This window comes from Anthonomus grandis, chromosome 22 (assembly GCF_022605725.1).
Source record: "Anthonomus grandis grandis chromosome 22, icAntGran1.3, whole genome shotgun sequence".
Lineage (NCBI taxonomy): Eukaryota > Metazoa > Arthropoda > Insecta > Coleoptera > Curculionidae > Anthonomus > Anthonomus grandis.
This window is the reverse complement of record NC_065567.1, coordinates 31,970,483-31,985,662: the sequence shown is the minus strand read 5'-3', so window position 1 is coordinate 31,985,662 and position 15,180 is coordinate 31,970,483. Positions and strand designations below refer to the sequence as shown.

The window sequence follows — 15,180 nt, the reverse complement described above, 5'->3', positions numbered from 1 at the left end:
AAACAAAATAAGGGGTACAGGAGTAAGTATTGTATTTATAAAATGCTTTAATAAGATTTATATAGAATATTTGTTTGTTAACTAAGGTTATATAATAAATTAAATATTTCTCACACTTTTTTAATGAAATAACTTCTTGATTATCACTTGCATGCAGCTCTTACATATTCATTAATAACTTATTTAAATTTTCCATACAACGGCTTTCTTAAATAAATGAGTATCCTATTAATTTTAAATTGAATTTGAGCTTTTTTTAACATAAATTCCAATATATTCACTGATTTCATTAAATTCGAAATTTTGTGTGCTTTCTAGCTATTTCTTTTTATTATTCCAGGCTTTTAAGAACTTCTTTATGTTCATCCAGTTCCTTAAACAAATGTATTAATTTAATTTTATTAAAGTTTGGCCTTTTTTTCATTTTTATTCCATGAATAGATTGACATAGTTTTTTTCTGTTTTATAAATATTTTTTTTAGACCCTTAGAAATATCAAGTATTTTTTAGTTAGTAATCTAGTTTTTGTAACTTAAGCATTGCAAATGATTTTTTTTGACAACGAAAATAATTATTTAATTGCTAATTTTATTCCAGGCACTTGAAATATATTTTCAAATAGTTTGTTTATTCGAGGTTTTGCGCTAATTTTTTGTTTTCTGGAAATATATTTTTTTAAATTTAATTGGAAAAATCACTTTGAGTAATTTTTTATTTAATTTTAAAAATATAAAGATTTTTTTGGTTTTTACAAATATTTAAAATAAATTTACCTTTTGTTACAGAAATTTGAAAAAATGTGTTATTTAGTTCTAAGAATTTATCGCAATTTCCATTTTGTTTCAGGTTTTTTATTTTGTTTTATTTTAGATATTTGAAATGTGTTTTTAAGGCTTTAAGACCAATTTTTAAATATCTCTTAGTAAACTGAAGTGACTTTAAATATAATAAAATAAATAATCATTTTATTCGAGGAACTTTGAAAAAAAAAATATTCTAGAACTTGATCTAAATTTTTGGTACTTTTTAGAAAAATAAATTTACCTTCTATTTCAAGAATTTAATTTTTTTTATTTCATTTAAGGTGTGGTTAAAATATTTTTTTAGGTTCAATTATTTGAAATTACTTTAAATATGCAAAGTACCAAAAATTGGTATTAATTTTTCATTTTATTCCAAAAAATTGACACATTTCGTCCAGGCATTTGAAATACATTTTAATTTTGGTCTAGGAATCTGACGTCAATTTAAAGAACTTCCAGATTTTAATTTAAGGTTTTTCTTTATTTTAGGAGTTTTTTATTGCGCATTTTTTAATGCTTTCCAACAATAGGATATTTTTTATATTAAAATTGTAGTTTTTCTGCTAATTTTTATTTTAGGTTTTAAGGTTTCTGGAAATATATTTTTCTCACTTCATTCCAGAATTCATTGTGAGTAATTCTAAGATTTTTTAAATAAATTTATGTTTTGTTTAAGAAATTTAAGATTATGTGTCATTTAATCTTAAGTATATTTTCTGGAAATATATTTTTTTAAATTTTATTGCAGAACTAGTTAGAGTAATTTTTTATTTAATTCCTAAAATTTGAATTAATATTTTGTTCCTTCTAGGCATTTAAAATAATTAGTCATTGGACAGAATTTTTTCCAACTTCCGTTTCAGTCAGGTCCTTAAGATATTTTTTATTTTTTTATTCGAGGTTTTGAAGGTTTTTTGTTCAATATTTTTCGATTTTTTTTTATTTTAATCATGAAATGAATGTGAGTAATTCTTCAAAAAAAGATCTGAAATATTTTTTGTTTCTTCCAGAAATCTGAAATGTTTGACCTTTTGTTCAAGGAATTTGAAATATTTTGTATATAATATATAATATATATAATAATCTTTATTTAGCAAATTGCTACATATAAAATACAAAGAGGTTAAAACGAGAAAAATTAAATATAAAAAACAAAGCATAAAAAACAAAACGGGCCTAATAATACAATTTTAAAATATGTACTCTTAATAATCGTTTAAAACTATTTATATTATTACAGATTTTAAGTCATTAGGCAATTTATTAAATTCGAGCAAACCTTTATAGAGCACAGAATTAAGCATTTGAACGGTGTTACACTTATGAGCTAAAATAAAATCAGTACAATTGCTAGTATTATAATTATGGATATCACGAAATAGCACTAACTTATCACATATATAATTAGGTAAAAGGCCTTTCTTCATCTTAAATATAAATATATTAACATTAACCATAATTCGTTGATGGACGGTCAACATATTTAGGACATTTAACATTATTTTAATAAGAGTATAGCGGTTACATCTCAATATTGTTCTCATTGCCCTATTTTGAATTTTTTCCAATTGAGAGATTTTATATTGCGGTAAATTATATAAAAGAGTTGAACAAAATTGTAAATGAGGAAGAGCTATAGCATTAAATAACGTTATTTTTGTATTCATTGATAAGTTTTGTCCCACCCTATTAATGAACCCTACCTTTTTAGCAAACTTTCTCATGATATAATCATGAGCCTGAAAAGTTAAGTTCGAGTCTAAAATTACTCCGAGATATTTAATTTGATTCTCGTAAACTAATTTCTGTCCATCCGCACAAACACTTACACTTTCAATGTCAATAGAAGATGTCTTCGACCGTCTACCAAATATACGAAATTTTGATTTTGTGGTATTTAAGCTTAACTTATTGTTACAAAGCCAGTGAAACAAATTGCCAAGTTCTATGTTCATGTCGCAAACCATTTGCTGTAGATTTTGACCAACTATATAAAGCATAGTATCATCAGCAAATAAAATAATATTTGATTTTTGAGCCACTCTAACCATATCATTAATGTAAAATAAAAACAATAATGGACCCAGAACAGTACCTTGGGGCACACCGACATCGACATTTACAGTTTCAGACATAGCATTATTAAACATCACACGTTGTAACCTATTACACAAATAAGACTTTAACCACTTTAAAACGTTCAGCTTAATTCCTATGTGCTCTAACTTACCCAACAAAATATCTCTATCAACAGTTTCAAACGCCCTTTTAAAATCCAAAAACACAGCCAACACATAATTACCTGAGTTAATTGCCTTTATTATCGCAGATATTCAGAAGTACAGATTCACATGAATGACGTTCACGAAAGCCAGATTGGTTAGGAACTATAATTTGGTTGTTATCACAGAACTGCAGTAATTGCTCCTTTACACATACTTCTAAGACCTTTTCATATATAGGAACCGTATTGATAGGACGAAACTCATTAGACAAATTGGTATTTGGCACCTTTGGGACAGGAATAACTGTTGATATCTTCCAGGACTCCGGGAAGACGCCATTTGAAAGTGAGGTGTTTACGACGTCCAACAGCCTATTTCCAGCAACATGAAAGAATCTGTTTGGAGATGCCATCTTCACCCCCGCCTACATTTTTTAGATTATTAACGACTTGTCTCAATTTAGTTATTGATATTGGTTCAAATTTCTGGAGAATATTAGTTGAGGTTGGACTTCTTGGGGCATTGCTAACTATATTTTGTTGCGGTATATTTTGAATAATCTCACTGATACTATCTATAAAAAAATGATTAAATTGATGTGCTATTGCTGCCACGTTAGTCTCAATCTTGGTTCCAAAGAGAATTTCGCTCTGTATTGCTTCAGTTTTACTTGGCAGAAGGGTCTTTAGATTTTTCCATAGCTCCCTTGGATTTTTTCGATTTTCATCTATGGTTGCAGCAAAATAATTGTCTTTCTCATTTCTAATTTTACTCACGATAGCATTTCGTCTTGATTTATACTCTGCCCATATGTCTTCACTTTTTTGTAAAATGGCTCTTTTATACAGACTATCCCTCTCATGCATTAGATTTTTAATTTCCGAGTTAATCCACTTCTTATCTTGATATTTTTGTTCTGTGACAGCTGGGATCATGGGACACATTTCGTTGAGGCTTGATGTAATAGAGAAGATGAAGGCTTCTGCTTGTAAATTAACATCTGAAATGCTGGTGTTCCAAGGTGTACTCATAATATCATGTTGCAATTGATCTGAGTTATAATGTTTAGTAGATCTTTTCAAAGTAGTTATATTCGGAGTCACTATATTTTGATGATCAACATTAATCGAGATAATGGAATAGTCACTGATTTTCGGTGTTAAATGAACTTCAAGAGGTAAATTTTTATCGTTAGTTACTACATAATCAATAAGCGTCTGGCTCGTAGGTACTATTCTTGTAGGCGATTTTACAATTTGTGTAAATCCACTGGAAAATATTACATCCTTTATTTTGTCAGCATAAAATGAGTTTTTAAGTAAATCCAGATGAAAATCTCCCAATATAATAATAGTGCCATTAAAATCGCTAACCTCGTCTATAATAAAGGCATCATCCTGTCTTTGTGGAGCATGGTACAATACAGAACACAAATACTTTACACCAGACGAGGACAGTTCCAAGGACAACAACCACACAAAATTTTCAACACATTGCACATTTTTTAACTTGTATCGAAGATCATTTCTTACTAAAGCAATTACTCCTCCAGCTTTATTATTGTCTGTCGCATACTTTTCTAGTTTGTACCCCTTAACATTAAGTTCACAGGGTTCAATATCCTCTGATACATGAGTTTCACTGAGAAACAAGATCTTAGGTTGCCAGTCCTTTAATAAAACAATTATTTCATCCTTATTGTTCAAAAAGCCTTGAGAGTTTAAATAGACAATGCTTGAGTTGTAGACAATATTTGAATCTAATTGCTATTTGGTATACTTATTTCACTGCAGGCCCTCAATTCTTTTGTACGAATCACATTTATTGATCTCTCACATAGTATGACGAACATCTAAGTTGAGACCGTACTTTTGATTTGACGCTGCAAAATTTACACATTTAGGTACATCCACATTACATTCTTTGTCATCATGTTCGCCAGTACTTTTACCGCACACTGCACCGCAGATTGTCATTAAATTCCAAAAATTTTACACAATTTTCGTTTTATTTCAGCTACTTAAAATAATTATTAGTTTTTTTGTTTGAGGGTTTTAAATAATTTTTTATGTTTTTTGGGAATACAATGTCCTAATTTTATTTCAGAAATAATTGTGAGTAATTCTTTAGTAGTAAAAAGTATATATTAATAGTAAGACATTTTTCTCCAGATATTTGAAATAATTTTTTTTGTTTCAGAAATTTTAGGCCGGTTAATTCGAGCAATTTGTCACAATTTTCATTTTACTTCAGCTACTTGAAATATTTTTTTGTTAAGGCTTTAAGAGTCATTTTTTAAGCCAACAAGTTATTTGAAATCATCAAAATATAATAAAATAAATATTCATTTTCTTAATTAAATGAGTAATTATTTATTTTATATCAGGTGTTTAGCAGGGCTCTGAAGTAAATTTACCTTCTATTTTAAGAATTTCACATTTTTTCAAATGTCAGGTGCTTAAAATAGTTTTTTAATTTTTTTTAGGCTTTCGGATGTTTTTATCTTCCAGGAGTTTATATTTACTTTATTACAAAAGTTAAACAATTTTTTTTAGAGTTTTAATGAAGTTGTATTAATTTTTCTTTTTACTCAAGGAAATCAAAGTCATTTTTCGTTTATTTAAGAAATTTGACACAATTTTCAATGCATTTCAAGACATTGATATCTTTTCCATCGTATTTGAATTAGCTTTATTTCCAGGCTTTTGGAGTCACTTTTTTACATCTTCTAAGCATTTGAAAGCATTTTTCAATATATTCTAGGATTCTGTCATCAGTTTTTAGCACTTCCAGACTTTCAATTTAAATCTATTCTTAAATCTATTCCAGAAATTTTACGTTATTCTTCACACCTTTCAAACATGGACCAACAACAGAATATTTTTTAAATTTTTTCCAGTCATTTCAAGTGAGTTTTTATTTTATTCGAGGCATTTAACTTCTTTTTTGTTATTTTTCACGCTTTTAAGGTCATTTTTCAATATTTCTTTCATCGAGGATCATAACTAAGCATGTTACTACAATTTTGATTTGCAAAATAAAAAGAAACTTTCACTCTAGTTACGTATATTTCACACATTCCCAAATGATATTTTAGCATTCTGCACAGTATTTAAAGTTCATAAATTATCAAGTAAATCACCTTTAAATAAAAAATGACATATTTTTAATTTAAAAGTTTATTTTACTGCATAGACCAAACTCTTCCAATACAACCTGTTTGAATATAACAAATTTGGTAATTGTGCGCACCGTGCCTGGACAGATATGCGCTACACATTGCGCGGTACTGTCAGTAGTGTTGGCGTGGAGTACATGTGTAGAATTATGGGGGAAACAGTATAAGACAGTCAAAGAAACAAGAAACAAATGACAAATTGCAATGCCATAACTTGATTTTTACAACCTGTTACTCAGCTCCATCTTGGCCCTAAATCAAGGAAATATCAATATAATGTTACCACTCTTCTGAAAGGTTACCAGATCATTTAAATAAATGAAAAATGGTATGAGGGACACAGTCAAACGTCCAAGACCTTTAATAATTTGGTGTACTATAGCAAGATTTATATTAGCACAGGTACAGGTACAATTTTGGCCTTTTTAAATATATTTGGAAATTTGTTCATGGAATTGCTTGGTTAATTTTGTCAAAAGATAGAGCATCAAGCTCTTTATATTCTCATGACTAACCATTTTTAATTTCATAAAAGTTTGGTCTTATTTCATTAAATATTCCGGAGCGAAATTTAAAGAGTCGAGTTTGCAGAGCATGATTTAGGTATTTACTAAAATGTTACGCATGTTATTAACCAAAGTGAGAGATTGACGTTAAATTATTAATCTCTGTTATCGCATACAAAAATATCGGAATTTGCTTTAGTACGTTGAGATGAGCACAATAGATTACTCCCGGTAATTAATTATATTTAGTGGCGTATTGTTAGTACTACCTCCTCACCCGGGTGGAAAAATTTGTAAATGGGGTTGATTTTAGTGCTTAAAAATATCACTTGTATTTTACGGAGGTCATATTGGCGTTGATATTTCAACTTAAATACACACATCTCCTAAGCCTCCATGCATTCAATTTTCCCATCAGAATATTGGAAAAGCGAGGAAAGGCGAAATCCGGGAACGGCTCCGCTAGTTTTGTCGCCACTTTCGTTTAAGCTTCCAACATCGACAATGTCTAATCCAGAATTCCATGCGTCGGGACGCGTCGTCGCAAAGTTGGGGTTTATGAATAGACCGGAGGCATTTCTGGAATAATAATATTTTTTTTCTCACGCATTAATGGGTTTGTAGGTGGCTTCTGTGGTATTTTATTGCAACCAAAGGCTCGGAACAACATATTTTTCGCGAGTTTTTTTTTTTTTTTAGCGACATTGAGATCAGTTTTTTTCCCTTTTAAAAATATTGCGGGATTTGCGGGCCTGAATAATTTTGAGATTTTCATGACCGGGTATCGGTTTCGTAATAGGAAAATAGAGCTGCTTAGATTTTCTGGGTTAGAATTTACATATTTTTGCCTAATGAAAAGTGATTTATTTTTTCAATTTCAATCGCAGTAAGAGCCCTTAAAGATCCACAAAATGTTTTTGCTCTCTCAATGGAAAATAGGAAATTCCCCGTTTCCATTCAGCGTTTTACACAAAACACATTTTCCAACCGCAATTATCTGCTTTAATGACATGTGTGCACAATAAACCGCTTATAGGCAATTCCAGCCAGGTGGGAGACGAAGAGATCAAAACCATCACTTTTTATCCTTATTTAGTGTCATTTTATTTATGAAAAACTTTTTACAGATTTCCACGAAGTCTTTCATTTAACGCTATTTGCATATTTCCAGGATTTTGATATAAATATGTCTCTTATTCCAGAAATTTACATCATTATTTATGTCTTCCAGGAGTTTCGTAAAAGCACAATTTTAATATTTTTGTATTAAGTGTGATACCTCTACAAAAACAATATGGCGTCCATTAAAAAATAAATTCAATTGATGAGAGTTTCAATAAACCGAAACGTTGTAAATGTCGTTCATTGACTAAACTATTTTCCATTGCACCATTTTTCTATTTAGTCGCACAAGCAGTTTAATATGACTGTTGATTTAAAATAGAGTTGTGCGCATTATGAATGGATTCAAATCAAAAGAAGAGTTTTTTCTTAAAAAAATAAATAGCGTTAGTCAAGACCTGAAAAACAAAACAAAAAAAGTCAAATACTAAACTAAAAAATTGCTGAGTACGCGAAAATGTAACTTAACTAACCCAAAATGAAGTTCTGCACATAAGTAATCGACTCCATATGCGCACAACTGATGGCAAATATATATTTTGTGTACAATTTACTGAGTATGGGTTAATACTCATTAACTATTGTTTTTATTTTTGTCGATAGATAAATGCTTCTACATTCTTTCAACTACTCAGTATTAAACACCTTCAAGTACTTCGTCTAACAAGTTAACGTTGCGCAAAGCAGGTGATTCGCTTAATGGAAGCAGGCATGCGCAGATTTCTATCTACAATCTACAACGGTGATAACTATATCTAAAGCACCGCAACAGGACCGTAGTAAGATAAAGAGATAAAATCCGAACCATATTTTTTTATGATTTGGATTCTATAGTGTTATCTTTTTATATATTTAGTGTTTATATTCAGGAATTTTAAAAATTTCGGTGTTTTATTTCAGGAATTTAACATCATTACTGACTTGTGCTAATTTTAAACCCTTTGTCTTCCTGATGATGGACAGTGCTGTGTGCGAAACACGTTGGGTATTTTAAGCTATATGTAGAATAAACAAGTAAAGTTTTTGGCATTTTCTGCCATTTTGTAAGTATTGCAGGTATTTCACATTAGCAAAAGGTTCTTAAATTAAGTGTGATCCATAAAAACAATTTGACGTCTATCAAAAATCAAATTTGATAATGGGTTCTGAAAACCAAAACTTGCATTCATTTGCAAATTCTGTTTCACCATTTAACCATTTTTCTCTTTGGGGACACTGTATTAAAAATATGCCCCAAACAGTTTATTATGACCATTGAATCAAAATTGAGTTGTGCGCATTATGGCCCTTAAAAGCTTGGAAAACATAAAAAAATTAGTCAACTGCTTTGAATAAACTGAAAAGTTACTGAGTATATAAAAATATATCCAAACTATCAAATATACGCTTTGTGGACCATTTACTTATTAACTCATTAATCATTGTTATTTGTATAAATGCATCTTTTACTCCAGGGAAAAAGATAAATCTTTCAGTCATTTCGTGTAGCCACACTTTCAATCTTTTTACGTATAATACGTTATTAAACAATTTTTTATATAACTTTTTTTCTCTTTGGTCACATTGTATATCAAAAATACACTCCAAGTAATTTAATATGACCGTTGACATAGAATAGAGTTACGCGCAGTATGAATGGAACCAATTTAATTCAAAGGAAGGTTTCTGTTTTTAAAAAAAAATGGCGTTAGTGGAATTTAGCAAGTTTCTTATGTTTTATAGGCTTCATAAGTCTACAAAACATAAAAAAGGCAAATGCCTTAACTAAACTAAAAAAATACTTTAAATTGCTGAGTATGCGAAAATATTTCCAAATTGACACGTTTGACACAAAAAAAAATGCTCTGCGCATAAGTATGTAATCGATTGCACACCACTCATATTAAATATATATCATATGCGTACAACACATGTCAAATATATACAATATATTTTTAATAATTTAATCATTAATTATTAACTTTATTGGTAAATAAATGGTTCTACATTTTCGAACCCCTCAAGAAACAAATGCCTGGAATAAAATAAAAATTTATTCCAAATCCCTGGAAGACATCAACAATGACGTCAACTGCCTGGGATAAACTAAAAATTTACTTCAAATAGCTGAACATAAATTATTAATATGTGTTAATAGAGGCCAACCTTAAGTTGACCGTTGGCTCAAAATCGAGTTGTACGCAGTTGAAATTAAGTGTGAATGCGCACTTTTTTATCATTAATTTTTGTTATTAATTTTATTGACAAATAAATGTACAAATATTTAACCAACCACGGAACTCTTCTAGCTTTTGAGATCCCAGTGAAGAGACTCGAATTTGGGATATGCCGTACATTGATATATTTAAATAAAGAATATTATTATTATTATTCTTATTGGTTTTAGCTAGAGGTCGAAATGATGGTAGTGTCATCTGCGAACTGGGGCGTAAGAGGAAAATATAATTTAAATATAACTAACTATTAAACCAAGTCTAAGGCTATCACCGAATTAATTTCTATTATGAGAGAATATGTGAAAACTAGAAAAACGCGATAGATCTCTTTATTATTTATATTCGTATGCACCGCACAATTCATGTTATGAATTATATTTTTTAACGATGATAACTATACCTAAAGCATTACATTAGGACTGTAGTATGACCATAGAGTTTTTGCTTATTAAATTGAAAAATAGTGACCTTGTTCATAATACAAGACCTTATGTGAAACAAATACCTAAAAGACACCACCAATGCTGTCAAGTGCCTATAATAAGCAAAAAACTTACTTCAAATTGCTGAATTTAAAATACTTATATGTGAATGTGTAGGAGAAATTTTAAGTTGACCGTCAACTGAAAATAAAGTTGTACGCAGCTGGAATCGTTTTCAAATGCGCACTTTTCTTACCATTAAGTTCTGTTGCTAAATAACTGATCGTATGCTCTGTAGTTCATTAGGAAATCCTATAATCGTCAAATATGTCAAAGTCGTCGATGTTATGACTTTAGTTTAGAGCATCTGCAAATGTATTTTTTCTATAAATAATGTTATTGCTTATCAAATAGTATGCTCGTTAGTAATAAAAGAGCCAAGAGCTTCAAATGTTTGGAAACTATAAAAAATTAAGCATAAGAAAATGCCTCGAATATAAAGAGAATTTATCTTAAGTCCCTGAAACGCATAAACAATGGCGTCAGAACCATGGAATAAAATAAACAATTACTTCAAAGGTATATAAGAAAACACGGCCCTACCTCCAATATGACCGTTGACTTAAAATGGAGTTGTTGCGCATTTAGATTTAGTATGCGCACAACCTGTGTCAAGTATCTATTTTACATATATTTCTTTTTTAATACCATATCTGGTCAAGTACGTCAATTGTCATTATTGTTGCGCTGTCTGTAATGCTTCACGGCCATTACGGTCCTAATGGTTATTTTTTAATTTAATTTTTTTAGCGTCAAAATAATCCAATTACGCATCAGGTTGAGGATTAATACCAGCTCGATGGCCAGAATCCTTGCTAAAGGCAATTTATTAGGTATTAACGAAATAAAGTCTTTACAAGGCATCAACATAATAACCAGGAGCAGTAGCCCGAATAGCGACCCATTGTTCTAGCTTTAATAAACAAATCCGCTCGGTTACTCTCATCCCATTTTCATGTTCTAATAATATCCCGTGGGAATTAGGCTTATTTAAATAATAAAAAAAATTATATAGGTGGCGCGTAAATTTATATTATAATATCCGCGGAACTCGTGAGAGAATGTAACTAGAACATAACTTTTTAAGTGAATGTAAGTATGTTAATATACCTCTGATGCTTATTCATGAGTAAACATAAAACGAAATCCTATTACCTTAGGAGCCACGGAATGAATCTATAGAAACCAAATATAGACAATAAAAGCGTCTTACCTTAAAAACCTCCCAGACTGATGAAAACGGCAGCACAACAACTCCAACCATTAAATCAGCGACTGCTAGGGAGGCGATAAATATATTAGTCGCCGCTAATTTAAGCTTCGACGAGCACAATACGGCAGCAATAACTAAGCAGTTCCCGACAATCACCAAGACGTCTATTGATAACAAAATGGCGAGTTTTAGTAGTGCTGTCGCATTTATCCAATTGACGTTTTCCAGTAGGGCCGCGCATGCGGTCTCATTTAGTGTATTTCGCATTACATTAACAATTTGGTTGTCCCCTGGTCGCTTGGTTTCGGTCTACTGTACCTCTTGTTTGCTGACGACAGGCAGTTGTTGACATGTTAGATGCTGATCTGAAGCAAAAACAGTTTGTTAGGCAAATAATGATTAGTACGCAGTAGGTTTTGGATTTACTTTCAAGGCTTTTTTTTCTGATGTTTTTTGTTTTTATTACATGTGGGTCAGTAATTGAGTTTAAAAACTAGATTTGTAAATTCCGTGTCATTTTTTTATATGCCGAAATTTTCTTTCTCCTATATCCCCCCCCCCCCCCACCCCACAACTTACCAGTAAGAAATTGTTTTCAAAAATCATTATTTTCCAAAATATACGCATGACTAATAGCTGGTTTGGTCGTTAATATTCAATCTAATAACAGTTTGTTTATTTAAATTTGATATAATTATATATTAATATATATTTAATACAAAAATAGTGCTATTAAATTGGATATTGTGGATGAAAAACAGTGATTTTTCAAAAGAATTTCTTACTGGATAAATTTTTGGGGTGGGTGGGGGGGGTAAGGGTTATGTTAATGAAAAAAAATGTTTTTGCAGAAAATATATATTTAATATTTAATATTCAATTAACACTGTTTATTTAAATTTCCTATAATTTCATATATAAATATCTAGCATAAAAACAGCGTTATTAGATTACATAATATCGACGAAAAACAGTGATTTTTCAGAAGAACTTTATCAAATATTTGGAGTGTAGTAATCGAGTTTAAAAACTAGATATGTAAATGCCGTGTCAATATGTTTAAATGCCGAACTTTACTCCCTTTTATAAACAGGATCGTATACGATATACGTGTATTCTACGGCTTAATAACTATACCTTAACTACCAATAACTACTAACAACTTACCTACTAATAAATATACCTTGACTATATATGATTGATAAATATACCAATAGGTTTAATTTAAAAACTGTATTTTTGAACCTATTTAAAATTTTGTGAGAAAAGTATAGGTACAGAAATTATAGATTTTTTTATCAACAATAATTTCATTAAATAGATTTTTTCTCAGGTAATTATTTTCTGCAAAAAAAACTGTTTTTCATTAACCCTACCCTTACCTCCCCACCCACCCCACACACCTTACCAGTAAGAAATTGTTTTCAAAAATCATTGTTCTCCAAAATATACGCATGACTGGAATTTTTGGAACTGGTGGTTTCGTCGTTAATATTCAATCTAATAACATAGTTTGTTTATTTAAATTATGATATAATTATGTATTAATTTTATATTTAATACAAAAATAGTGCTATTAAATTGGATATTGTGGATGAAAAACAGTGATTTTTCAAAAGAATTTCTTACTGGACAAATGTTTGGGGTGGGTGGGGGGGTAAGGGTTATGTTGATGAAAAGCAATGTTTTTGCAGAAAATATATGTTTAATATTTAATTTAATAACACTGTTTATTTAAATTTGTTATAATTTCATATATAAATATCTAGCATAAAAACAGCGTTATGAGATTAAATAATATCGACGAAAAACAGTGATTTTTCAGAAGAACTTCATCAAATATTTGAAGTGTAGTAATGGAGTTTAAAAACTAGATATGTAAATGCCGAAATTTACTCCCTTTTATAAACAGAATCGTATATGATATACGTATATTCTACAGTTCAATAACTATACCTTAAGGCTCCGCTACCTATCTTCTAGCCACACAGCTGAGGGCCAGCGGTGAGAGACGCGGTAGTAATAAATGTCTATTTTAGAACGGTTGATAAAATTTCAGGCACCCTCTTATGCCTGGAACCGATGTAATTTCAGGTTTGGCCTACATAAATTTGGTGCAGGTTATGCAAGTATAATTATATACCTGCATTACTACCTAATATTGCTATTATATATGCATTTTGGTTTTTTTTTTTGTTTAGTGCGTGATAGTTCCGGGATGTAGCCGTGTGGTTTCGTTACGATCATTTTTTGCATTTTATTTTGGTGGTTACATACTGAAAAACTGAAAAGTGTTCCTATGTTTTCATTAGTATTTTTTTGTAAATACTTGTAAAATATGGATGCTAAAAGAAAAGGATTTAAAGGCTGACTTAGGTTAAATGCAGTTAGAAAACGTCCAAGTCCAAAAAAGAACAGATTGTAAGTATATATGTAATTACAATGTTTTTTGTTTTCATAATTATAATTTTTAATGTTCGTTAAATTACCATTGTTCTTTGGTAAGAAATAAGAAAAAATACGATTCGCATCAAAGCACTATGTTGGCAGAATCATGACGTGGGCATTGTTCATTTAGAGAAGAACCAATAAAAAAAACAGGAAATATATTTTCTAGCTAGTATTAAAAAAATGCAGAAGAAATCAAATTAATTGAAGAGCTCACAAAGGAACAGAGCCAATCTGATTTGTGGCACTTAGAGCGAAGAAAGCATCTTACGGCATCAAATTACTATGCAATTTGCTCTAAATTTAGTGCCAGAAGCAACGGCGATACAAAAAACCTTGTGGAACAACTTCTGTACCCAAAAACAATTCATTCTGCTAGCATTGAATCTCACCCCTGAAGATGCGATAATGCAAAGAAAAATATCATTTTGGAAGAAAAACGGAGAAATTGATAAAAACCACAAATGGTTTTACCAAATACAAGGCCAATTGTTGGTAACTGGGAGATCCTACTGCTGCTTTGTAGTTTGGACGCCTTTGGGCATTAAGAACGAAATTATTTTAAAAAACGATATATTCTGCAAAAACATGAAAAAGAAATTAACTATATTCTATTCGATATGTTATTTACCTGAGCTTGTAAATCCTCGCAAAAATAGAAATATGCATGTTAGAAATATTTCCCTAAAAGAATATACGATTGTATAAGTTTTTTATATGTAACCAACTTTGTATATTTTGTAATAAATGTCTTATTTTGTTTAATTTATGTGTTATTGGTCTTTATTTTTATTATCATCGCATTTCACAATTATTCCAAATCGAAAAAATTTACCATAAAAACTCTTGTTCAAAGTATCTATCTGAATTGGATATTAAAATAAGAAGAAGTTATAGCAATGGAGTCAAGCAAGTAGGTAGGTAGGTATGAAAAAAAAATTGTGAACAGTCAAAGATAACATTGTATGCCAACATAGTTTTTATTTT

General features: G+C 30.0%; 1 protein-coding gene across 1 annotated transcript in view; it reads right to left on the bottom strand.

The window, feature by feature from the left end:
- The window catches only part of LOC126748763 (octopamine receptor Oamb), a 207,612-nt gene that overhangs the window by 123,968 nt on the left and 68,464 nt on the right, over positions 1-15,180 (bottom strand). The window contains exon 2 of the mRNA XM_050458204.1: positions 11,746-12,110. Within this exon, the coding sequence (XP_050314161.1) occupies positions 11,746-12,012 (267 nt within the window). The 5' untranslated portion in view covers positions 12,013-12,110. The remainder of the gene's footprint in view (positions 1-11,745; positions 12,111-15,180) is intronic.